Source organism: Beauveria bassiana (assembly GCF_000280675.1).
Source record: "Beauveria bassiana ARSEF 2860 unplaced genomic scaffold BBA_S00003, whole genome shotgun sequence".
Classification (NCBI taxonomy): Eukaryota; Fungi; Ascomycota; class Sordariomycetes; order Hypocreales; family Cordycipitaceae; genus Beauveria; species Beauveria bassiana.
This window is the reverse complement of record NW_007930838.1, coordinates 500,903-526,581: the sequence shown is the minus strand read 5'-3', so window position 1 is coordinate 526,581 and position 25,679 is coordinate 500,903. Positions and strand designations below refer to the sequence as shown.

Genomic DNA, 25,679 nt, shown 5'->3' with positions numbered 1-25,679 from the left:
CCCACAGACTGAACCGCTTGCGCAAAATTGAAAAATTTCACCGTTTAGGCTATTGGTCAAAGCCGCTAAACGAGTCAGCAAGAAACCCCTTTGAAGCGGACAGCCAACAGAACATGACCTTGCCACAGCCCGTCCTAGCTCGTATGAAAAAACATGTTGCTCGTAAAGCTTACGTAGATGTGGCAAACCCGAATAATGCGCCAACAAACATTCGCGCAACGGAAGCACGGCAGCCTAAAAGGCTGCTTGCTTGCGCATATCCATACACGGATGGAATAAGTGATGAAAATTCCATACTCCATACTCCATATACCATACGAGCTGCCCGTATTCTATACGTATAGAATAAAGTCAGCAAATTATTGACCCTACCAAACTAATGTAGGTGGGCGAAATTACTAGGAATTTTTGTTAGGTTTCTGGTTTAAGAATAGCATAAACACAGCACATCGTAATATAGTAAATACAGCATATCCTAGGTAATTAGGTTAAACTCTTCTATAAAATTAATTTTATAATAATTTAAGTATTTATAAATAAATTATAAGCATTAAGAAAGTTTAAACTATTATAATTTATATAATTTATAATATTTTTAATAGCTACTTTATTAAATATAGCCCTCTTATTAGCCTATATTTACGTTAGACCTACTTTTATACCTAGAATTTTTACTGTAGGTAAGAGCCTATAATAGAATAATCAGTAATCAACACTAACTAAAACGACCCGTAATACGTCCAAATTTTCCCTGACGGGACCAACAGCATCATCTCTAACTTTGCAGAATTGGGGCTCTGATTCACTCAAACTCTCCTACAACGAATATTACTGCCGCGAATCTGCACGTATGAGCTCATTCAGCGCGCTGCCCTCCTCCTTGATCAGCTCTCCGGGCGAGCCGTGTTGTAACAACCGCCCGTCTCGAATAATAATGACCTGGTCAAACTTTTCAATACCAACAAGTGTGTGCGTCGTGGTGATGACTGTCTTTTCTGCCGTGAGGCTCAACATTGCATCCATCACTTCCATGTGACGCGCCTGGGACATTCTGCCCGACAAGTTGTGTTAGTGGCCCATCTTCCACCAAAAAAGCAAGCAAAAGTGCTGGACTGAAGAGAGAGAGAGAGAGAGAGAGAGCGACTTACCCGCTTGTAGGCTCATCTAGTACGTAAACGGTAGAATTGCGAAGCAAGGTTCGACAGATGCCAATGTGCTGCTGCCAGCCCTCGGAGAAGTTGCAGTCGTTCCACTTGCTGTCAAGCTTGGACACGACTTCTGCGCACATTTCGGCCGCCATGACTTGGCCGAGAACTTGCTCGATCCTAGCATCAGATTCATCTCCATCCGGGTCCAGATTCTCCCTGACACTGCCGTTGCTGTTTGCGACAAACTTTTGAGGATGCCCTACCAGGCGACGACGCAGGGTGCCGCTCTCGACGTGGGAGAGCTCAACCCCATCTACATGCATGGTGCCGCCGGCATGGTTGATGAGACCGAAGAATGCTTGTAGCAGGGATGTTTTCCCACTTGAAGGTCTAGTCAGTCCAGTAGTCACGCAAAATCAGCCAAATTCTTGACTTGCCTGCCTGTTCTGCCGAGAATAGCCACTTTGCTTCCCGATGCTATTTTGACGGAAATGCCGCTCACAACAACATGTGATCTAAACCGTTCAATATTAGCCAAACTTCAAAATGTGGTTCTAGTAATTGAAGACATACGCATAGTCAAGAGACAAGTTGTCCAACTCGACGCTCCCCCTCTCTGGCCAAGAGTCTCCAACGGCTGCCGCTGGCGGCACAATCTTCTCCTGCGGCGTGTTATGCGTGTAGTCAAAAATTCGCTCCATCGAAGCCATGGATGTCTCGAATCTTGTCCACCACGTGAGCAGCAGCATTGCATCCTGACCGAGCGTAATAGTGTTGACCAGCGCCAGTCCGCCCCAGCCAGCACTCTGCGACCCTCCCAGCCCAACCAACAGCCCGGCCACTGCCGTGGCCAAGCACCCGTTGAGAAGATTTAGCATTAAAATGGCCCAATTCTGCACAGAAGAAAAAATGTAGCCCATGAGAAGCGCATGATGTACTTTGTCGGAGATGACGTGCGACAGAAACTGCTCGGCTCGCAGCGCCCGAACTGTCATGCGTCCCGGTACCGTTGCGCTGGCTACCTCGAGCATGGGCGCCCGGGCGGCAATGTGCAAAGTGCGAAGTTGGAACGAGCTTGATAGGTAGATTCTCTGTAGGAACCATAGCAGGGGCAAGAGGACGACGAGCGAGATGATGGCGTAGGGCGAGCCAATTGCAATAACCACAAGCGATCCTAGACTGGAACCCAGGGCTAGATTTTGTCAGTAGCAAGACGTCATGGACCGTTCTGGATGTCGTCTTTTACGTACCTGTAGTTAAATTTTCCAGGGCTTGCGGCAAGTCCAAATCGACAGCTTCAATGTCATTCATAAATCTTGAAAGTATTAGAATCAGTCTCTGGTCAAGTACGAAGGAAGGATGCATACCTGTTTACCGTCTCGGATTGACGCAGCTCAGTGGTGGATGCTGGCGTTCTAGAGCCATGTCAGTTCTCGACTTATTGTATGTAGGTTTTGGTGAGTCTTATTTGTACTTTACAAGAACCGAGAGCATATTTTTGTGCAAACTGATGCTGCTTCTGGGCATAAGTTTCATAAATACCATTCTACCCCCGTCGCGTTAGTATGCAGTAGGATTGCAAGGCCGAATCAGTCTGCACCTGATCATGGCAAAGGACACACATAGTCCAGCGCCAGCAAAAGCGGCATATACACCGATATAGTAGCCGGTGTTGATATTCTTGTGCAAACGTGCATATTGGCCGGCCCAGTGAGAGAGCCAAAACGCTGTTGCCCAAAATGTGTCAGCCTCAAAATTCCCATGCCTTTTTTCCCAAACGAGCCAGGTTTTGCACTCACAGCTTCCCTTGTCAAGCCCAACCCGGACGAGTAAAAGTATTGCAACAAAGATCAGGCTTGGCAAAGAACCCAAGGACGTTAGGTATATGCGATGAGCCTCGAAGCTCTTGCCTCCGACTTTGTCGGGTGCCTCGCCCTCGTCAATGGTTGCTTGGACACTATGCAACAATCGCTCAGTGTCGTTTGCAGGTTCAGAAGTAGTAGGCGTGTCACTCTCTCTGAGCACTGAGCTATTGCCAGCTTCTTCCACAATTGATTCGTCAGTACTGGGATCGGCCACAACCCTTTCGACCAGTGTCAATGACCCAGAGTCCAGCTGGTAATAGCGGACGTTTGCAGCACCATACAACATGGCGGGTGCTGGCATGCAACGTAAGCGGAGGCTAAATATAGAGCCAATTATACGGGGACCTTACCCTCAGTGCAGCAAAGTATGGCAGCGGCGCGCCGTTTCTGCAGATAGCCATTGGGCCCGAACACGTTGACTGCAAGCTGCGTCCTCGTCTTGGCATCGAGACCACTGAAAATGTCGTCAAGCAGAACCAAATCGCCTGAGTCATCGTAAAGAGTTCGTGCGAGAGCTATTCTCTTGCGCTGTCCGCCACTAAGAGGAGAGCCATTACTTGCCAGCTTTGTCTCGTCGCCACCTGGTAGTGTTGGAAAGTCGTAGTCCAAGCAGCAGGCCGCCACCACTTCGGTGTATAATTCCGACTTGAACTCTTTCCCGAAGAGGATGTTTTCCTTTATCGTCATTTCTGGAATAAACCAAGGTACTTGGTCGCAATAGGTGAGGTGCTTCGCGCCCATCCTCGTGGTCCCTGTAATGCGTGCCTCTCCCAGCAGCGCTTTCAGAAAACTAGATTTCCCACAGCCTGGAGCACCCGATACCACCAGTAAGTCCTGTCGGCTTACAGAGAGGTGTACATTATTGAGAAAAGTTGAATCAAGAGCCCATCCTGCGGTAAAACTGTCCAAGTATAGCAATAACCCGTCTGTATCTTCATTGCTCCGGCATTTGGTGTCCGCGGGCTTTACCACATCGATACCCTTCGCAACGTAATCGCGTATACGCTTCCAGCTGACAAATGCGCTGAAAAACTCTGGCAGCATTTGAAGGATGGAGAGGAGAGGCATGATCATGATTTGAATCATGGAGAGCGAAGTGAAGAGGACTGTGTAATCGAAGCTCAGCCAGGGCAGAAGAGCAACGCCACCAAAAGCTGCCAAGTTTGCGAGGCTCATGGTAAAAGTCGCTTCGCCGATGCGTGTCAGTTGAAAGACTTTTAGAAGAAGTACAACACAGAAAACTTACCAATGACGACGACGAATGTGAGAACGCCGCGAAACGTCGTGGCAGCGTCAATCTCCCGCTGTCTACTCTGCGTGGCTTGCTGAGCAGCTGTCTGTTGCATATTGCTGAACCGAATGATTCGAATCTCTGAAAGGAGATTCTTGATAATTTGAATACGACTCTCCGCTGCCTCCAGAAGCTTACGCTGGCTTCGCGACAGCGGTCCACCGAGGAGCATCGGCGCAAGGAGGCATACTACCACGGCAATCAAAGGACCCAGGAACGCGAGATTGATGTACTTGAATAGGACATAAGAGCCCACTCCAACCACAAGAACGTTGGGCACAATCATGCCACTCAGGATAACGGCTCCAGACACTGCTGCCGAGTCTTGCGACAGGCGCACCAGAACTTTGCCGCTGGCTGCCTCCCAGTCTGCACCTTCAGGAGGGGTCGCTCCAAAAGAGCGAAGTGCAACGTTGTGGATGAGAAAGGAGCGGACTCGAGTAGCCAGTTGCACAAAAAGCTGATCGCCATGAACTTGGAAAAGGCTGTTTGCAAGTTGGCTTGACGGGCACGAGAGAAAATGTTAGCCGAGTCATGATTACCGAACAAAGGCAGAAAGAACACGTACTTGAACAGCATGGAAACAACTAGCCACGCACCAACAGAGCGATGCTGGTTACTCTGCAAAAATGACAGGATGCCATTGATAATGAACGGCTGCGCGAGCAGGGTCGCAGCACCCAAGATCCGAATAAACATGGCACCAAGGAAATGGACCGCAGCACCTCCCCAGAAATCCGCATCAAACAGGTCAAGGTTGTTGGTTCGTAGCCTGTAGGTTGCGTTGGGACGAGGTAGAGAGGATTTTAGATCATCGGCAACCAACTTGTTCTTGAGACCATATTTGAGCAGCGGCCAAAGCCAACCAAGGAAGAGCATCCCGCCAGCCCCAGAACCAGGCTCATCGACGTGCACTCGCCTGCCCTTTCTTGCTGCGCGAGACTTGACAGTAGAGCAGATTTCCGAAAATAGAAAAGCAACGGCCGTCATGATGATCACGGCCACCTGCAGGGCTGCAAGCGCAAAGCCTGTTGACGGGTCGAGCTTGGCCAGGCGCCACAAGGTATGGACTCGAACACCGTCGGCAATGCAGGTTACGAGCAGGTAGAAATTTGCCAAAAGCAGATAGTCGGCGTTCCATAGAAGACGACTAAAAACCACCTTGATAGACGCAATGAGGCGAAGCGTGTAACTGGCGGTGGCAAGTGAGTTGGCACCAAGCGAGGAATGGGCTGGTAGCCTGCAGCTTACAATGAGAGATGCCAAATGCAGCACGACAAGCGGAAGAAGGAGCATCTGAGAAATTGTGTCAATGGAAATCCTTTTTTTTTTTCCCTTTGCATAGAGTCTTGCGGCAAGATGGCCATACAGTTTCTACCCATTCAGTGGCACTTGTTCCTTTGCGGCCGGAATCCCGCAATGACCACTGCAGACTGGCGACGACGAGCATGGCGCAGACAACAGCAACAGCAGGAATAATGCCAAATACGGCATTTTGAAAGTCGACGCTGAGATCGACACTGCCGTCAGGTAGCGTTATCAAAAGAGTGATGGACATGATGACGGCGCAATGCAGAAAAACATCTCGAAACGTCTCGAATACTGTCCAAGACATGCATGTTGAAAAGACCAAGTCCTGAATTTGTATTGATGGAGCTGGTCTGTGGACTCCGTGAGAAGCAAAAGTACTCTCCTATCTGGCCAACTAGGCAAGCCGCGTACGACTTCTCTTCCCCCCCCCCCCCCCCGCGCATTGCCCCATACTCACCAGCAACAGGCAAGGCTGCAGGGATAGTTCAAGCCACTTCTCTACACGGCCATGTCTCTGTGTGTCTAAACCCAAGTTCCAGAGCTGCGGATTGTCCACTGGAATATAGATTTCAATTCTACCATACCTGTTGGACCTGCCTAGATCGTATCAATCAAGCATCAATAACAACACCAAAACCCGCTCACGATATGTATTGTAGCCCCCCCTTGAGGGCGACATTAGCGTCGACTCGCCCAAATGTGTGTTCTTGAGCTGCTAGGACTCATCGAAAAGGGCTGCCGGGGGTTGTTAGGGTCCTTTGTGCACGGCATGGCCTTGTCAACGCCACAGCCAGTAGTCCAGACTACTTGGCGCTGTGAACCGCCATTATCACTGGTCAAGGCTTATATTGCTTGCTGGCTGTCTTACGTGTGGTTAGTACGTAATAGCTTTCAGTGATCAAGAAAAAATCCATCTTCCTTCAGGATTCTACCTCGCTGGAGCTATTTTCGCTTTGTGCTTTGGCACAGGGCGGGGAGAACCCCCAGTTCGGCTCGCGCGCCGATCGTATGTTCCGCCGCCGCCCTGGTTACTGTTGGCCCGGCTAACCTACATCTTCAATTAAGTCAGAGTTGGACTGATAAGCTGAGGGGCAGGGGCAACAGCACCAACTTCAGCGGTGTCAAGGGTATCTCCAGTATATAATTTCTCCGTGCCATAGTTTCGTCAACCATGTTGGCTTACGAGACATAGCATGCGTGTAGCATCAAATGGCGGCCTCGTGATTCCTCAATGCCAAGTCTAATCAACTCTTCTCTCGCACTTGGCACAACCAGGCGTTCGGCTTCAGGTCCAGCCAGTATGGTCCTTCAGCCACATCACAAAGGTGCCTTCCACAAACTACAAACTGAAGCAGATGGTTATAGTGATGCATTTACATGTCCTAACCCGTGATTGTAATTACATCCGTCCTTCCAGATACCATTTTCGACACCTCTACTTACAGATATGGGCGCACTGGCTCATGAGCTGCGACCGAACCAGCGGTCACGCGCCTTTGACGTTGTCGGACGCGCGATTGTTTCGCCATCTTGGGTCTTGCATCGGCCAGCTCTTCCTTTTGAAAGTGGATCAAACGAGGGCCTGCAGGATGCCATTTACAATGAATTTCGAATGGCCATGACAGCAAACTGAGCCCAGCCTAGATGTCACCATGTCGCAGATCACCTTTGCTTCCAGCCCAAAGCCAAACACCTCCGCCGCACAAAAAGACAAGGAAAAGGAACCCTCTTACAGAAGTTGGTAAGAAAATTCTATACGGAAAAAAAGTCGGGGCAGAGAAGGTCCATGAGAATTTGCATTCTTTCTTTTTTATCATAAGACTTGACCCTATCGCATCGCTAATGCTCACAATATTCTCAAAATCAGGTATAAAACCACAGGCGCAAACCATACAAGCAGAGTCAACTCGCACATGAGGAGAGAATGAAAAAAACTGAAAACATCAAAGGACCAAAGAAAAAGATAAAAGCATCCCATCCTCTCGGTCTCTCTCGTCTCCCTCATGCTTCTTACACATCCTCACTCTCTTCTCTAATCCCCGAAACAAACACAATTACCAAAAAAAATCTCAACGGATGCATGCTGGAGAAGAGAGGCCGTAACAAGAGGAAAAAAGATCAAATGGGCAAAAACACATCAAACGCGTACCACCGCCGCAATTCACATTCGACGCACACAAGCTGAGCACTCTCTTGTAGCTAGTTGCGGTGCCGTCTTCGTGAATCGTTGCGCAACATAGGAAATGACTTGAAAGAAAAACACAATAAGAAAAGATTCCAGATAGAGTTGGAAATGGCAAGTATTATGCTTCCAAACTCGATCCCTATACCTCGCTCGTCTTTCTTCTTCCTAACAATTGCCCGTGGCTAGTCGCTATTGTCGATAGCCATCTCCGGCCGTATGTCGTACGTGAATGTCGTCTCAAACTACGCCTTCGACCGTAGCGATGATCTGTCATGATCCTAGGTAGGTCCAGGGCTTCAAGCCAGGTAGCCAGGCGCCCAAACCCGAGGTATAATGTTCGCATCGGCATGCAGTTGCTCGACTCGTCAACGTGCTGCATGTGTGGCATTGTATAGCATCGGCTGGCTTCGTTGGAAGCTCGAGCCTGCTTTCCTTGTTCGTACAGATCTCTTTTTTCTTCTTCTTCTTCTTCTTTATTCATCGCCACCTCTAGCCTTGCCACGTCGTCGGAAAAAGTCCATTACACGCTTAGCCGCACCGCTGCTGCCTTCGTGTCCCTGAAAGCCATCTTGTTCGTAGGCGTCCGTGAATCGCTTGTTGCTCTTCTGAAGCGTCCCGCGTTGCGGGTGCCCACCACTTGTGCCAACCCGGCGGCCGTCATAGCCTTCTGAGACGTAAAGGCCGGAGCGGTACGATCCAACCTGTGGCTCCGTCGGGGGCCGGCGCCTGTCCACCGGCGATTCCGAGCCGGGTCTGTATTGTGATCCTCTCCGAACGTACGTGGGCACCGCTTCCACTTCGCGTCCGTCTAGCTGTGCCGACTGATATTGCTCATGGCCCGGGCTTGAGCTGGTCTGCGGCTGCGCAAATTTGTTGTTATTAGCAGGCAGGTTGTCAAAGAAAGGCGTGCTGCCTCTGGCATTTCCCGGAGCGTTAAAGTTTCTCAATTGATCGGCTCGTGGATCCTGAATCGGCAAGTCGTTTCGCGATCCTGTCTCGGACGGAGAATAGTCGCCACTTTCCTTGCCTAGACCAATCGCCTTGAGGGAAAATGATGCTGGAAGCAAAGAAAATCGTCGCTTGTCCTTCTTCTCCTCAGAGTTTTGGGATGGTGCAATGCTGCCACTGCGCTTCTTCCCGAGGCCAAGAGAATATGAGCGGCGTCCATTCGAGAACTTGGAGTCCATGGAAGGTCGACTAGGCTCTTCACCAGTCATGTTCATGTTGTTGGCGATGCTGATGGGAGGGTATTTCTTCTTCTCTGCCATCTGCGGCTCTGGGCGCTTGCCTTTCTTGCCAAATACGGAGCCACTTCGGCCTAGAATCTTGGAGCCAAGATCGCCAAGCGTGCTCGAACGCTTGTGGCCACGGACCTCACCAACAGGGCGAGGGGAATCGTTATAGCCAGAAACGCGGGCAAATTTGGGCGGTACAGCCACACTATTGTGGCCGGCCAATTCGTCATCGGGATGAGCCGGCTGTTGGATGCGTCCTTGGGCATTAGTATTCTCGACAGTTGGAGGGGCAGGCTGGCCGTAGTTGAGAATTTTAGATTGAAGGCCCATGGATCCAGTAGATTGCATGGAGCCTCCAGTCTGTGGTCGTGCGCTCGAGCCCGCACCGGCCGAGTAGACATTGTCGGGTCCAGTTCGACCGTCCCCGGACTTACCAGACGTGATGGACACTGGAGGCTTCTGCTGACCAGCACGGCTGTGTTTGTCCCTCGACGCAGGCTCCACAGGAAGGGGCTTGTCACGAGGCGCAGAGTAGGACGTGCCAGCGAGATCGCGACCTTGCTCATCGGCACCGCGCTGCGTTTGTGTCGTAGGTGCGACGTATTCGACCTGCACAGTGCGACGCTTGGCATCTTTGGTGGTGCGATGGTTTGCGTCCGGGGTGGGAGAGTCAATCTTGGCGTGAGCTTTGGAGAGACCACCGACAGCGGGCTGAGGGGATCTTGGCTTGGCGGCTTCGCGAACCGACGCGCTGCGGGTCATCATAGGAGCGTCGAATTCCTCAATGCCCGTGTTGCCGTTTTGCACGTCTAGAGGAGAGGTCGTCGAGCTCGTAATGAATTCAACAACATGTGCATATTCACTGAGCCAGCTGTGGCGTGCAACCTCAAAGAGATCAGCGCGTTTCCGAGGGTTGGGAACCAGGATTCGGCGGAGGAGGTCGCGGGCATGCGGCGTAACATATTCGGGAAAGGTGAGGGGGGTCATGACTATGTATTTGTATAATAAGTTGATATTGTCGCCTTCGGGATTGGCAGGGTCGTCGTCAAAAGGTAGATAGCCAGCAAGCATAGCGTACTGTATCAAGTTAGCATGGTGTCCTACGGCCAAAGAGACTATGGACATACGAGAATAACACCACAGCTCCAGACATCAACCTTTCGGCCAGTATACAACGAGTCGCTGACAACAAGCTCAGGCGCAGCATAGCAAGGAGAGCCGCAGCTTGTTTGCATGAGATCGCCCTTGCGCATGCCGTTGGGTCGCACGCTGTCAAGACCAAGGCGCTTAACCTGCTCGCGGTCTTGCAGGTTGAGTTCTTCCTCTTCCGAGAGATCCTCATGGGGATCGAATGTGTTGGCGAAGCCAAAATCGGTAATGATAATATTGCGGTTGCTGTCCAAAAGCAGGTTCTCGAGCTTGAGATCTCGATGCACAATGCCCTTTTTGTGCAGGTAGCCAACACCAGAGACAAGTTGTGCGAATAGTCGTCGAGCGGAGCCGTCCTTGAGATATCTGTGGTTTAAAATGTAGTCAAAGAGTTCGCCGCCAGAGGCATACTCGAGAATAATGCCAATGTATCTGTCAGTCTCGACCATGTCGAATAACCGAACAATGTTGGGATGATGTAGGCCGCGGAGAATAGTGACTTCGCGACGAATCTTGGCGAGACGGGACGGGTTCGAGCCAACAGTATCTCTCTTGATTAACTTGATGGCAACCTGCGGCAAAGTGTTAGCGATTTTGTCAGATGACTCGTGGTGCGTGAATCACGCAGGGACTTGCCTGAACACTACTATCTTGCTTCCAACCAAGCTTGACTTTGCCGAATTCACCTTCGCCAATGGTGTTGCCGAGGATAAAATCGCCGAATTTTGAGGTTCTGTGACTTCGTGGATGCTCCTGCCGCCTGCGACGCTCGTCGGGGGTGCCTAAGGGCACCGAAGGAGCTGGAGCGCTCTCTCTGGCTGGGCTCGCGCGGTAAGCTGCCTCTTCAGGATTTGTGATGATTCTGCTCAGGGTGTCGGAGGCCTCGGTGGTCCGCTTGGTGGTCTCGTTATGAAGCGTTCTGATGGGCATGACGGTCTCCTGCTGACGACCATCGCGGCTGGTGGTCTGCCTGGTGGCATCCTGGTGGGCAATGTGAGCAGGCGGCGTGCGGCGAGCCTTGGGCGAGTCGTAGTGACCGTTCTGGTCGGCGTGACGGTTTTCGCCCCTGCCCTGATCAGCGTGGGAGTGCCTCGAGGAGTCGGCGAGCTTATCAGGGGTATATCTGCGGGAGGAAGCATTGTGGTGGCTGGACGAGGTCCGGGGGGGCGCCGAGGGAGGCATGGCGGAAGAGTGGTCGGACGGCACAGACTGGGAGCTATTATAATTAAAGGCGGCGTTGGTGGCAGCCCTCGCGGCGAGGGTGGTGGGAATTTCGTTGGAATGGGCAGCGGCGGCCGAGCTGGTCTTGCGCGAGGGCGGGCGGGCGGAGGACTGCGACGAGGGAGAGACTGGGAGGGAGCCGTAGGGGTCGCGGGTCGGAGAGGCGTGCGCAGACATGTACGGGCGATTGTTGGAAGCTGGTAGAGGAGATGATGTCAGGACGGGCGGAGGTTGATGGCGAGAGCTCTGCAGAGCAGCCGACATGATTTCCGAGGGAGCGGGCGACCGGCGTGGTGAAGAGACGCGCAGGAGGGTGTTGCGGTGTTGCCCGGGAGAAGGGAGGGAGCGCAGGCCAGGGCAGCAAAAACAGACGAGGATGAGATTGTCGTGTTTTTGATGAAGAATGTCGGCCGAGGAGAGAAAGTTGCGCGTGAAAAGGTAGACGACTATGCGCAACGGGGGATGCACGAATGTGCAGGTGGGCGGTTAGAGATGATTGATGCAATGTGATTTGGCGCTGAGGCTCAATAGGAGAGGAGGGCGCGAAAGAGAGCAGCCTGGGCAGGTGAGGGATGAATGAATGGGTCCAGTCCAAGTCCAGCTCATTCAGTAAAGCTTGTCCAGCTCAGTCAGTACCTATAGTTCCAGCGACCGGTTGGTATTGGCTTGGTTCTCTTGGGGAACAAGATGACGCTAAAAGTAAGGTAGCGCCTTCCAGCACGTCTTAGCGGTGTCCAGGTACCTGATTAGTGGATCCCATGTGCTGAAAGCGCTAAATAATACTCCCCGTTATTGCGCAGAGCTTCAGCCCTTGCGCTCAGCGCGGAGTAGCGGCCACGAATCAATCGCGGTCCTGCAGGACGGTATGCGAACCAGCAAGGGGGTGGCCAGCCGATGAGTGTTGCAGCAACAAGAAAAGAAGAAAATATTGTCTTCTTGTCGACTCAATGCATGGGGCGGGCGCGCAACGAGGTTGGCTCTCTTTGCTGTGCAGTACACGGACCGAGGTGGGCGTTGTGGCGTCAACAATGCTGATGCGTATGCAGGTCGGTTGGTCGTGTTTCGTCTGCGGCGCGACCCTACACCCACACAAGTCTCTCTCAGCTGTCGAGTCGATAAGCAGGTCAGTTCTCCTTCTTTATTAATGTTATGATGCAAAATAGCTGTCAGCCACTTCCCCGGCCAAGTGGAGAGGAGATTTGGGTTTGGGAATGGTAGGTGGGTGGGCGCCGCGCAAATGACAGGCAAGCCCCAAACGGCACACTAGACAACGGCTGACTGGTGGCAGAGAAGAGCGAATGGTCGAGGTCGAATAAATAGATGGACAGGACAAGTCCGCTCAGACGAACGACAGCGAGCGACCGACAGGGTTAGGAAGCTAACACGATGCGACGCCACACACAGCGACACCAATGGGTTGCAACAACAACCGTGAGATTAGACACGGGCACCTCTTTTCTTAGCGTGTGCAGTTGGCGCAGGGGCACCTTTGAAGACACTGACAAAATAAAAGACAGGACGTACCGGAGAGACGAAAGCTCTTGTTGAAAACCGTGCGCTTCCTCGCAATACTCTCGACCAACCAGTCTCTCAAATTCACAGACACAGGATAAAGACAACTTTGAAGGCCTCGCACAAAGAGTTCAATATCGCCGGCTTCTGTAGAGCGCTTTACTACCGCGCGACACAAGACTCGGGTCGGACAAGAATACCCTCGAGTAGAAAAGATGTTTCGGAAACTATGAGCCAATCGTGAAAAGCACCGACAAAAGGAAGAAAATCGCAGACAAGAAAAAAAGAGGAGCTCAAATCAAGGGCGAAACGAGAAAATCAGACCGTCGCAAATTGCATTGTCATGTCGCTCCGGGATGCATGTACAACTCACGAAACTAGCTTACTATTGACAGCCAAAGGAAGGGGCTGCACCTGCGGCTATTAGCGATAAACAATGCCTCTACACTGTTCGATGAGTCCATGGCAAGCGAACGCAGCCCTAGCATCACCTAACTAATTTGTTAATCTAACTACCTAATTAGCTCGTGCACCCGGTGGGCCGTGCTCATCTCCAGCGTCTTTTCAGGTACCATCTGGAGCTTGCCATTGTCCGGCGTGTCCACTGGTAACAACGTGGGCTCGGCGTGCCAGTGCTATTCACGTGCTACCAGTACTTTGTACAAGACAAGCGTGGCGCTAAACAGATGCCAGTACCTACGGAGTACCTACCTAGGCGCAGTTTGGCTCCTTCATCTCAGCGGCCCATCGGATAGATACATGTACCTGCAAGGGGGGACAAATGACGAGAGACAAACCTGCTGGTAAATATTATATTCTGATATCCATTGGCAACTATTTTCAAAAGTACCGAGAACGGCTACGGAATACTGTTGATAATAAATACGCGTCGCCAGGCCCTTTGTCTCCTCTGCGAACCCTGCGTCTTGGAGGAAACGCGACCTTGCGGCGACCATCAGCCCGCTTTCGAGGTACATGCCCAAATGGGGAAGAACTCTTGCCTCAATTGTCAGCCAAAGTAATCCGTACGGCTACTCGAGATACTCGGGCGTTTCTTTTTTCCCCTGCCTACAAGCTTTCACAGTCTGTCTTTCTCGGTCAGCGCCTCCAGTCTCGTCCCAAGTTTCGGATATATTCAACATCTAGCACTCCGGTACCTTACTGGTACGTCTCTCTCGTCTTGCCACACGTTGCACTGCTTTTTTTTTTTTCACGCCGTTCCGAGACGGCCACGTTTTAACTCGTCCAACGCAAGAACTCGACTAGCCCCCATCTCTACTTCTCTGCGCTACACTTGTACGTCATCGAGACTAATTACACTGGCGTGGTGCGCTGTCGAGCGCCAGTATGCATCTTTTGATGCTCACCACGGGTCGTGGCTCATTAAACGTGCGGTTTCACCTCGGCGCCGCTCCCCCACACGCTATTGCCATTTCTCCCCTTGATGCGCCGTCTTATTATATTCAATAGCAGCGCATCGGACTATTATCCAATTCAATACGCCGCTATTGCTCGTTCTCACTAGGGTCTCTCCTTTTTATCATGCCTTCCCCAGTTTGCTATTAAACGCACGTCATTGGTAATACCAGTTCGGCCATGCCGTGTTCTCTCTCTCCACCCATCGCAGTGACACGGCTTGGCGTAGGGGGAGCCGCGAATCCCGTTTTCTAAATCTTTTCTCATGCTAAAACAGGTCTCTCCAAAGATCCCAGCGACACGGTGCCTACCTGTGGCTGGAGCGTCCTTCTACGCTGTCTCTAGAAGCTGTTCCTTGCATGGACATGTCCTGCGAGGCTGCACTGATCGGCGATGCCCGCTCAACCACCGCATATCGCAGTCCATAGTCTATGCGAGGGATTGAGTATGTCAAGTGCAGGCCTCACTGCGCAAGGGAGGGCTGTTCTACGTTCCAATCTGATCAATACTCGAACCAGCCATCAACAATGGGGGCTTGCTCAAAAGCCGGCCATCTCCCTTGCTTCGAATCGATACTTACCCCGCGCGAGGTGCAGCGTGAAAAAATTCAATGTTCTTCTATTGATGCTCACTTGACCGCCAGTCGGATTGCAACATTGCACTTGACGCGTTTGACACCTTTGACGCGTCACATGGAACAATGTGGAACTGACTCTTGAGCTCTGAGACCAAATGATGCCTATCGACTAGGCCGGGGCGCAGTTCGTTTTTTCAACGCATATAAAGAACTTGTCCGTCAAAAAGCTCTAAGCTAAGAAAGCAAACCCCATACGGATACAAAAATAGAAGCCATCGGGCGTTATAAAATGGTGCATAAACTTAAAAGCACACACAACACCAGACGAGCCACAGCTGAACAGGGATATCGCAATTAAGAGCAATAGCAGCAATTCACGGCCAATTGATTTGCATCATGCTATAACTCACTAGCTTCTCATGCTCAACAGAAGAAGAAAGGCTGGCGGGCCACCCCCCACTAGAATTATACTCGCCATAATCATCTATTCATTCGTGCGTTCATTGCATGACTTTACTGCCTTGATTTCCTGGTATACCAACGTCAAAGCTCAAAGGACGGCTCGTGTCCAAACAAGTCCCGATTTGGAAAAAAGAAAACAAAGCGCGTAGCCTAACTACGACAAAGACAACCAAAAAAAAAAAAAGGATTTGAGACAAAAGTCTTGACAACAAAGGCTCATCTGGCAATAGATGCTTCGCCCTGCCTTTGCCCCAATTTTTCCACTTCAGACGTCATCGTACTTTGCATGCGGTAGCATCGCCGCCGCTTTTGTTCCCTTTTCCGCGCCCATCACTTCTGCTCGAGGTCCGCCGCATAGATTGAGTTTTGCCAATCGTATGTCGTCGGCTCGAACAACCACGTTCCTCCGTCCTCTGTGCTGTGACCGCTGACCGGGTGGTGCATGCAAAGTCACACGCCCGATTTTCATCCCACCCTCAGCGATCATGAAAATCAATGTAAAGAATAGCGATATAAGTCATAGTGAAATCATGGTTGATGCTCGTACTGAGGTTAATGCCTAGTTTTTCTTGCAAGTCGGCGTAGGTAGTTGATGGAACTTGCAGTTGATTTGTTCGTATCAGTATAGGGTATGAATGCGTGAGGGTGGCATAGCCAGTTATGGCAACCACACCACTACGACGCTTGCAGTAACGGCCATCCTCAGCAGCTGGAGACACGTCCTGTTTCTTATTCTTCAAGCCCCAATATGAAGCTATCAGCTCTCACTGTCCTCTCCCCGCCTGATTAGGCCTCTTACGTTTGCAATGCGTTGGAATAACACAAAGCTACATTCTCTAGTGACCAGCACAGTACATCGTATTGAGCCGTATCTATCGTGTCATCCGTTGGGCAAGCCTCGAGTCCATCTCGCCCTCTACTCTCGTCGCAGGCAACCTCGAGTTTGGGGCAAGGCTGCGTCAAGGTTGGCGATGGGCGTGGAACGACATTGAGGCATATCCTGTGGGTAAAGGTGACTCCAGATAGGATCGATGAATCTATTCGTCTCGTTGACCAGGAGAGAATGTCCAACACAAGGTCAGATTCCCACAAACATCAGCAGGCTTATATGATCACGACTGTCGAGACAACCAGCACGGGTAGAGCAGAACATTGCATGGTGCTTGACAGACAACTCACTGACTGGCAGCCTATTAATAGTCACCGTGGTATTTTCGTCGGATTTCTTCCATTTCCAGTGCTTTCGGGAGCGGCTCCAAGAAGTGGTCTACCTCTTGCCGCCAGAACTGGTTCTGGGGGTTCACATTCCAGGCCGACGTGTACTCCCAATACGGTGGCATCCACGCCGCCGTTTCCCAGTCGATGATGCCAACCACCTCATCACCGCGGGCCAAAACGTTAAAGGAGCTGAGGTCGCCGTGCGTAAAGACAGGGTACGGCCATGGCTGGGTTTGAAAGGCAATGAGGGGCTCGAGTTCTGGTATCGCGGTCCCCGCAAACGCTGGCTCGTCTACGCCGCCGCGAAGCTCGCGATGAAAGTTGTGAATGGTCCGAAACGGGCCCCAGAAGCCGTTCCCAGGTAACCTGCCATCGTATATGGGCCCCCCGTCCACATTTGACACGCCGCACCCCGCCGGAGCCGGTATCTGGCGCAACTGCTGGATCATGCCTCGAAGACTCTTGAGGATGCGGCTTCGCGACTCGGGCGTGCGCTGGTACCAGCCATAGGCAAGGTCGACACCGTCAATGCGCTCCATGACAATGAAGACCCTTCCCTTGTGCTCAAACGCGCTATACACCTTGGGAACCGGGATAGCGGTATGCTCGGCGACAAAGCGCATCGCAGACGCCTCAGCCAGTGAGGTGAAGGGCCCGGATTTGATGCAGAGCCTCCGGGACAGGAATCTGACGGGACCAGCCCGCGGGAGGAGCTGCCGAAAGCAGCTGAAAGAGAGGAACCAATATAGGATAATCACGGCCCATCGCACCAAAAAACGATCATTGATGGGCTGAGATGCCATGACGGCTATACAGCAATGTCTGGCTGATTGGAGAGGGATGCGTTTGTGTTGGGGCTGTACGGCGTGGGCGTTCCGCGCGACGAAGCGCCGTTTGCTGAGTTACACGCTCAAAAAAACGGGACGTGCCACACTTTTGTAGCCCCTATACCCCCTTATCCTGGGTGAGATGGGAAAGTCTTGTATGCCAGGCTGGTACCGATTTGGGGGTAACGTACCTACTCAGGCAACTATCTAGGTACAGGGCGAAGATGTATTTCACCGGGCAGGTGTTGATGATTTTTGCCGGGAAGAGAGTTCCCTGACAGGCGAACAAAACAAACGCACCACACCCAGTAGGTATTATCACAACACCGTTTCCAAGACACGTGACGAAAGCCAGATGGGATGGACCAATCAACAATTCCGCCGCCCGTTCATGAAATGATCCTTTACCGATCTGAGCGGCAGCCTTTGGTACGTGTGATACCTGATCGGGGCCGAAGTGATATCGTCGTTGAGCTAAAGCATTTTGCGGTTAATAGCCTTTCTAGCTCCGCCAAGCTCGCGAATTAGTTAGTGCCAGCCATAGCGTGGGGGGTGGCCCGAAAGGCACATTGACACCACAGACTATATTTCTAATAGGCCGAACATTAGTAGCAGCAATGGCAGCTGTATGCTGTCTAATTATGTGCTATAAATACTATGCACAGACTACCATGTCATGCAGATCCCTATAACTTGATGGAAATATTGTAATCGTCCAGCACAAGTGCCAGTATACTCAATGCACCAGTGTAAGCCAGCAAAATAGCCATGGTAGCCACAGGAGATACGTCCAATGTGGGAACCGTCATGTTCACCAGCCCAGTCAAGAGGTTGGCGACAAGAAACAGACCCAGGCCGTTGCGATTAAAGGCGCGCATGAGCTTGCTAGTGGCAAACTCGTACGCCGCCTTCTCCGACTTCTTGTCGGTTGCATTGTAAAACGCCGGGAAGAACATGGTGTCGACGAGGCAGTACCCGAGCACAAACACAGAGTTGAAGGCTGCGACCCAGAGCACATATGGCAAGTTGGCCATGCGCCTCGAAACGGTCAATCCCAACCCATACGATATGCTCGTCGACAAATTATACAGCAAAACCCAAATACCTGCCCAAACAGCCATTGTCATGAGCAACGTGTTGCGCTGCACGCCGGCGCGAGCATCGCTGCGCGGGTTCACTTTGCGCGGGAGCACAAACAAGCCCAAATCTTGGCCAGCGAGGAAGATGGCCAGATATCCGAGGAAGCTGAATATCCCCTCGCGGTTCATTGAAATCAGGTCGACACGGGGCGCCGTCAGAATGTATGCCTTGAGCTGCGTCTTGTTGAGAGCAAGCTCGTATAAGCCCGACACTAGCATGGACAGCGCCGCGTACGACGGGATAAATCGCAGAATCTCCTGGAAGAGGGCCACAAACGGCGGCAGAAAGCCGAGAGTAAAGAAAAAGTTCCAGTGGACTCCGTATTCCGTCGTGTGTTCGGCATACTCGAGCCCCTTGACGGTCAGAAAGCGAATGAAGCCGAGCGTCAGCAGGGGGACCGAATGGCGAAGCGATTTGAGCAGCCGCGTAAACGGCGAAAGTGTGCGACCGCTCGCCTTTTCCTTGAGCACCGGGCGCGCGGCGACGACGCCGGCGGTAAAGACGTACGACCCGACGCCGAGATCCATGAGCGACGTGCCCCAGGTCTCGACCTTGGCGAAGCGACGCGGGAACAGACGGAAATCGACTGCGAGGATGGCAACATATGTGATGATTTGCATGGAGCCGCGGTACGTCGTCAAAAAGGGCTTCACCGGCACCGCATCGAGGGCCAGGTCTCGGCTTCGCTCGCTCGCATCGGTCGTCGTCGTCGGCGGCGGCGGGGGTACGGCACGCTTCTTCTTGCTGCTGGGCGCCGAGGGCGGCAGCATGTACACCAGCGCCACGGGCGTGGCGAGAAAGATGCACAGAAGAAGCGGCGCGTTCGAGTAGAGCGTGGTGGCGAGCAAGATGGCGCAGACGTTGAGGCCGTAGTCGACGAGATGGCCGAGAGCGCTGGCGGGCTGGAAGAAGGAGTGCCGCGCCTGCAGCGCAGACCACAGCAACACGGCAATCTGTGACAGTTTGTCAGTTGCTATTTCGAATCTGTCCATCCCGCGCGCATCTCCTCGCCTCTTCCCGTCCCCCCCCCCTCCCCCACTCCCTAAATTTTGCCAGTTTGCTCTCCCTTTTTTACCCCATGCAAACAAGCAGTCTGGGGGGTTTGCGCGCGAGGCCGACCAGGATTCGCAGCCACGCATCGGACGCGGGAAAGATTCAATCACAAGAAATAATCTCGGATGGGAATAAGCACGTACCAAGGCGACGGCTGTGACATTATTGATCTCGGAAACGGGTCCGCCAGACAGGTTAGACACAAAGTCCTCCTTTCGCTGTTTGTAGGTGGAATTAGACATTAGGGGCAAGGCTTTTGCCCAGCGGCGGAGCAAACAAAGGACCCTGGGGACGATATCAAAAGGAAAAAAAAAAACAAATACAGAGAAGAAAGAAAGTCTAAACGAGGTCGAACGAGAAGTGCGTGCCACAATGTCAAAGCGAAAGAGACAAAAAATGACGTGGTGGCGTTGGATCGAACACGTTGGTAGTTGAAGGAAAGCCGCGAGATGTCTCCAAAAAACGGGCGGGGGTCATTGAATGGGGGGGACAAAGTTGTCGAGACGAGGGTACAAACAGGTGTCGCGCGCTAACTTGCCAGCGACCAGCTGTGGGCCGGCCTCAGTTACTTCTCACCGAAACTCACGATATCTTCACAATGTTGCTGCCCGAACCAATACACCCGGAATCACCACACGATGTGGATTCAATGGCTGTTCATAAGACCACTTATAGGCACCCTCGTGAACCCCGAGGTGCCATGTGATAACTAGTCATCAACGACCTCCTAGACTGATGTAGTTGTGCCGTCACCCACTCATTGCCTGGCGGGCGCCTATCCTGAACCTCGGTCTGCCATCTCATCATCCGAATCGTAAAAGAGTTTTTTCTTTTTTGTCATTGCTCCTTTCAGCCTCGTCCTGCAGTGCCAGCTGAGTCAAGTCCGTTACCCATGTCGCCGCTCCTCCTTTCACCACCAGCACAGCATCTCTCGGCCGGGATGCGCTTCTTTCAGACGTCAGCCTCGTCCCCTTTGTGACTGCTGAAATTAGAGCAAAAAGTGTCTCTCCCTTTTTTCTTTCCCTGGACCAGCCAATCACGGCAGCGTCGATTAGCTCCTTTGGCGCCCTTTTTATCCCCCCCCCAAATGTCTCTCTCTCTTTGTCGTTGTAATAAAGTGGGTTCGGCGAATAGCACCTTGTTCTGGTCTCCTTTGTGCATGGCTTAGACGCCACACCGGACGCACAGGACACCCGCTGGGCAAAGCAGCCCATCGTCAGTGGCCGGCGTCGCGTCTCGATTTCTTTGTTCTCGCTCCCAAGGTCCTCGGATCCCATCACGAAAATGTGATGAGAAAGACTTGGGGGTGTGTGTGGCTGTGAAAATCACATTACCTTGCTCAGCTGGATCCATGACCGTCCTTTGGTCCTTTCGGGAGATTTCCGCAAGGTATTTCAATGTCTCATTCACAACGGATCACAGTCCAATATATATAATAAAGCCATTTCATTTTTTTTTCCCCTCCTAGGGATTGTTTTTTGTAGATCATCCCAAGTCTTTCCCTGTACTTGACGTCTTGCACTGTTCTTGCTACTATCGCACTTACACGCAACGTAAGCACCGCGAGACAAGACTTTTTTATACGCAGCCTGTCCTCGAAACATGTCGTCAACCTCTATCAAACCTCGTCACTTGGGCCTGGAAAGCAAACTGGGCTCACACGGACTCCCATCCCCGTCTCTATCCCCGGATTGCTCGATTGACAGCATTGATACCATGATGAGGGATGGGCACTCTCCATCCTCGACATCACTCCTGGCCGAGAGACGCATCACTCGTGCCGCAAAGGCTCATGCCCGCAACAAAGCTCTGCCGCGTATTGATACGGAGCAACTAAAGAGCTTATCCATACGCGAGAAGCATGCGGTGAAGCATGTTGCCCGCTCATCGGAAGCGGATGTTCGCCAGCAGCAATTTCAAAAGTATTGCGAGTTTCTGTGGAAGACGGGGCGTGCATATTTGGGCAACAAAAAGTCGCCGCACGTCAATATCGCGCCGGTACGGCTGCCTACAACACCAGTATCAAGCTACGAGAGCACCATCACCATCTTTACAGTGGTTCATTCTCAGGGCCACAGTCCGATTGGGTTGCGCCGCAAGTTCGATCGCAGCTTGCTGAATGCCACAGTCCCAGAGCCCTCTCGCTCGCCCTCGACGCCCAACTTTAACCGCGAGGAGCTTCTCGCTGCCATTGTAGACACAAATAAAGCTTTGACAGCAAGGCGACTGAGAAACGGCACTAAGACTGTACCCTCAAAAAGGGACACTCGTTTGAGACGAGATCTGGCACCAGATGGTATTCCTATGCGTAAGTTTGATATCCATCCAACCATCAAAGTCGTCCAATACCGGTTTACTAATACAAATTTGTAAAACAGACTTTCCATATGCGAGATCCTATCTGCCAATCCTAGCATCCATCATCATGTCAAATCAAGTCCGTGTCGGCGACACTATTGAGCTGCCGCTGCCATGTCCAGAAGCATGGGCCGAAACAGTTGCATGGGTGTACACTGGCGAAGAGGGTCTCGTGACGGACAAAGTTCGAGAAAATGTCCAGTATCTTGGCGGTAGGATATGGTAAAGAAAGGCAGGGAAAAGGAGTCAAAGAGAATTTTTTTCTCTCTTTTTCTTCTTTCATCTAGTGTGCTTTCGTAGGAGGAGGAGCTCATGACAAAGGATGACACAAAGGAGTTTTTGGTGTGGTACATCTTCACATGCACGTCTGTGGCCAGTTAAGGATGCAGGGAGGCGTCTTTGTTCTTTTCATTCACTTCGTATAGGAATCTCTTGAAACATGAGTACGACGAGTCATATTATCTTTGAGCGTTTGAATATTACCAAATTTTTTTTTTAATAGTCGCTTTGTGGCTTTTCATGGCTGTGGTGCATCGTGGGCGGCATTTCATGTGATAGCTCACCTTGGGTCTATCTTTGACGAGGCGAAGCGACAAGAGGGCAGCCTCGATCGGCCTGTGCGTTCTTCTGCATAAAGGGCTAGGCTAGACCGAACTTCTCTTGGACGAGTACATATGACGCCACATTGAGATGCTTTTAGTCTCCCACCTCCGCCGTTGACGTTTCTTCTTCCTCTTCTGTAGCTCGCTGCCCGCTCTCGAGGCAGAGGGGGGACCCCCACTCACACAGAAACATGAACACAGACAACTCGACACTGTGACACTCACACCCACACGCGCACACATCGCCGGCACATCTTGCATGCAAGTCAAAAAGCCGTTGCAAAGGGAAAAAGAGCAACACCACGATGGCTGTTGACGCAACGCGTCGTTGCTTATTATAAGTTGAACCCGGGGGTTGGCGCAGCTAAAATTGCCGTGTCTGGACCCTGTAGTCGGTGCTCAGTACGAATAGTTTGACCACATGCGCATCAGAAAGTGAGTCGTATCGGTACGTCAAAGCATGTATGTCTTAACAACGCTGACAGTCAGCCCCTTTGGTTCCTACTCGATGAACCCGGCTATGCAGCATTACGACACTTTGTATGTGCGTGTCTTTTTGCAGACCTGGCCCCAGAAAAAAACAAGCTGCATCCGGGCTCCATTGCTCGGCCTTGGGAGTAGGAGCGAATCTCACGATGCTAGCCCCGTTTGTGTCAGCATGACATTGCCATCTCACCTGTGGCCCCCTCCCGCTTCTCGCTGTAAGCTCCCGATCAGGATCCTGTACCGGGAATGGCTCTCCCGGGGCGGATGAGCGATCAGGGAAACCGGAAACAAGGTCCGAAGCCGGGCGCGGGAGCCTCGGACTCGCACGCTGCCTGCCTGCGCCCGCCAACGTCCGTCCTCCCGCAGCATTTATTTGTTGTTGTTCTTATCCGAGACAAGTCCAGCGTCGAGAAAGAAGACAAAGAGCTTCGGATAAGCAGCGCCCTGCAGCGGCATAAGATTTTTTTTTCGTTTCCTTAGCTCCGCCGCGTGTGGCTGTTGGAAAACAGCTGAAGAGGTCAATAGAATGGCGTGGTTCTGTTTCCCGTGAAAGGGGAGCAGAGGCAACAACATTCATGGTCGCATCGTGCCGTGCTTCTTTGTCTTTTGTACTAAGCCCAGCGCCGCACGCCACACCTGTATGCATGAACGGAGTTACTGCCGCCGGCAAAGAAAAGATAAATTTTTCTCATAGAATAAAAAAAAATTGATAGAAATCATAAAATTGGGGGATGAGTTAATCAATAGAACAAAGATACTGCACAAGTACCTTGCAAGTACCGCGCCGAGTGTCCCTCGAGGGACCCTGGCCCTGGTTGGAGAGACGGCATCATGGTGCTGTCGAACTGCAAGTCTGCACCCTCTCATGGATGATGGGTGGCATTGGGCACTCCTCTATCTGCAAAGACCCCGTCTAGGCCTTTTTAATCAATCTGTTCTTTTCTCTCCCATCGTTGTCTCACGAGTGAAATAACACGGGAAGGGAATTAATTCGAGATCAACAAAGTGACAGGATCATGAATAAAGCGCATTGTGGTGGACCAAGAAAAGCCACACTCGACAAGGATTTCATTGCTAACTAGAGCATCTTTCCCTATTGGGCCAAGGCTGGCATTATTTGCAGCGGTGCCGCGCCGATAATGACATGTTTCTTTTTCTCCCTCTCCTGTCGAGCCTTTTGTGGGCTTCGTTTGAAGAAACAAAAAAAAAGAAAAAGAAAGACCCTGGTTTGCATTACTTTGTCTTGTTTTGTTCATCCCAGCCCTCGGCTCCATCACGATTAGGGAATATGCAAAGCATACGTCGTCTCCACGAGAACCCTCCATCCCCGGGTATGACTCTCTTTGCTGCGGAGAACTGGAGTGCGAGGACAGGAAAAAATGGTACTTTCCCAAACGGCCGTTGGCATGTTTTTTTGACGTGTCTGCAATGCTAGTTGGTTCGATCCCGTAATCGTATAACGCGAGAAAAAAAAAATTCACAGGTGAAGAATATAAAAAAAAAAAGGAAAGAAAATTTTAGAATTTAGAAATCACCGGGTCAAAGAGGGCCAAGATGCCCACATGTAAGTAACTAGTAGTCGCCGAGTGGCGCCTTTGTTTCTTTTACATCCGTCTTCTCCGTAACTGACGCCGTCTCTTATCAAAGAAACGGGCCTTGGACTCGGCACGAAAATGGCTTGCCCACCTGGGCAAACACAATCAACCAAAACTCTGCCCGGTGCAAAACGGCCGCCGCTTGTGCTTCTTTTTTTTTTCCATCTGCCAACCATAATCCGTACCGTGCACGTGTTTTATCATCTTTTCAGCCGCAGGGCTGGGACGGGAATATTCGTCCGAGTATTTCCTCACGGTCCTTTGCGGGGGAGCCCGCTTCATCTTTGCTTTTTTTTTTCTTTTTTTTTCTTTTTTTTTTTCCCTTGGCGAGCCGCACCACGCTGTGGCGTCTTTAAAACGATAAGGGGGACCCTGGTTATTTGCTTTTTGGACTGGGGCCATGCCGAATGGGCTTAAAGGAAAGCATGCTGGGCAAACGTGGGTGTCGCGGCAGTATTACCGAAAAAAAGGTGCACTCTGCTTCTTGATGACGGTTCTGTTTCTTCACAAGACATTACGTAGACGAGGTGTAATGAAATTGAGCTCTCCTTTCTTTTCCCTCTCTTGGTGAACTGGTAAATACACCGCGGTGAGTCCTTTTTTTTTGGGCATGCCGAGACACTGGATGACGAGGACACGGATGGGGTCTTTGCTTGCGGACCGCGTGCGGGAACTGCCGCCCCCCATGCCATGTGGAGATTAATCAACCTCGGTGATTGTTTGCTCCAATCCGTCTTTTGCAAAAAATAAGAAGAAAAAAAAAACCCCGTTGGCTATTTATCTGAAGTAGATGTGTACAATGAGAGGCGTATCACACAGTGGTGCAGGAGCAGGAGCTTACGCCTCGTATGAGGTAGAGTTACGTTGAGCATCGTAAAAGCTTATTGGACCAGATCCGCGCCCTGACCGAGCAGCCAGCTGTGCAAGCCCGGGGAATTTTTTTCCTGCAGAGTGGCTCGGAAACAGAGCGAGGCTAACAATGCAACAAACAGAGGGGGTTTCGTTCGTTCGGCGCAAGCCCCATCTCC

General features: G+C 51.5%; 5 protein-coding genes across 5 annotated transcripts; 1 reads left to right on the top strand and 4 right to left on the bottom strand.

The window, feature by feature from the left end:
• Positions 1–560: 560 nt before the first annotated feature.
• On the bottom strand, positions 561–5,862 carry BBA_01397 (ABC multidrug transporter, putative; the record flags this gene model as incomplete). Its single annotated transcript, XM_008596494.1, has 13 exons — positions 561–565; positions 655–662; positions 833–1,051; positions 1,149–1,538; positions 1,722–2,340; positions 2,399–2,463; positions 2,516–2,563; positions 2,749–2,875; positions 2,948–3,307; positions 3,364–4,227; positions 4,260–4,789; positions 4,873–5,600; positions 5,674–5,862. 13 exons carry the CDS (start codon positions 5,860–5,862, stop codon positions 561–563), a joined length of 4,152 nt encoding a protein of 1,383 aa, XP_008594716.1.
• Positions 5,863–8,273: 2,411 nt separating this feature from the next.
• On the bottom strand, positions 8,274–11,669 carry BBA_01396 (serine/threonine-protein kinase KIN4; the record flags this gene model as incomplete). Its single annotated transcript, XM_008596493.1, has 3 exons — positions 8,274–10,112; positions 10,163–10,756; positions 10,809–11,669. The coding sequence occupies 3 exons, from the start codon at positions 11,667–11,669 to the stop codon at positions 8,274–8,276; spliced, it is 3,294 nt and encodes a 1,097-aa protein (XP_008594715.1).
• Positions 11,670–16,565: 4,896 nt separating this feature from the next.
• Positions 16,566–17,393, bottom strand: BBA_01395 (serine/threonine protein kinase; the record flags this gene model as incomplete). The annotated part of the gene is made up of 1 exon (XM_008596492.1): positions 16,566–17,393. One exon carries the CDS (start codon positions 17,391–17,393, stop codon positions 16,566–16,568), a length of 828 nt encoding a protein of 275 aa, XP_008594714.1.
• Positions 17,394–18,103: 710 nt separating this feature from the next.
• Positions 18,104–19,852, bottom strand: BBA_01394 (GPI-anchored wall transfer protein 1; the record flags this gene model as incomplete). The annotated part of the gene is made up of 2 exons (XM_008596491.1): positions 18,104–19,510; positions 19,754–19,852. The coding sequence occupies 2 exons, from the start codon at positions 19,850–19,852 to the stop codon at positions 18,104–18,106; spliced, it is 1,506 nt and encodes a 501-aa protein (XP_008594713.1).
• Positions 19,853–21,326: 1,474 nt separating this feature from the next.
• BBA_01393 (uncharacterized protein) lies at positions 21,327–22,194 on the top strand (the record flags this gene model as incomplete). The annotated part of the gene is made up of 2 exons (XM_008596490.1): positions 21,327–21,918; positions 21,989–22,194. The coding sequence occupies 2 exons, from the start codon at positions 21,327–21,329 to the stop codon at positions 22,192–22,194; spliced, it is 798 nt and encodes a 265-aa protein (XP_008594712.1).
• Between the last annotated feature and the right edge of the window lie 3,485 nt (positions 22,195–25,679).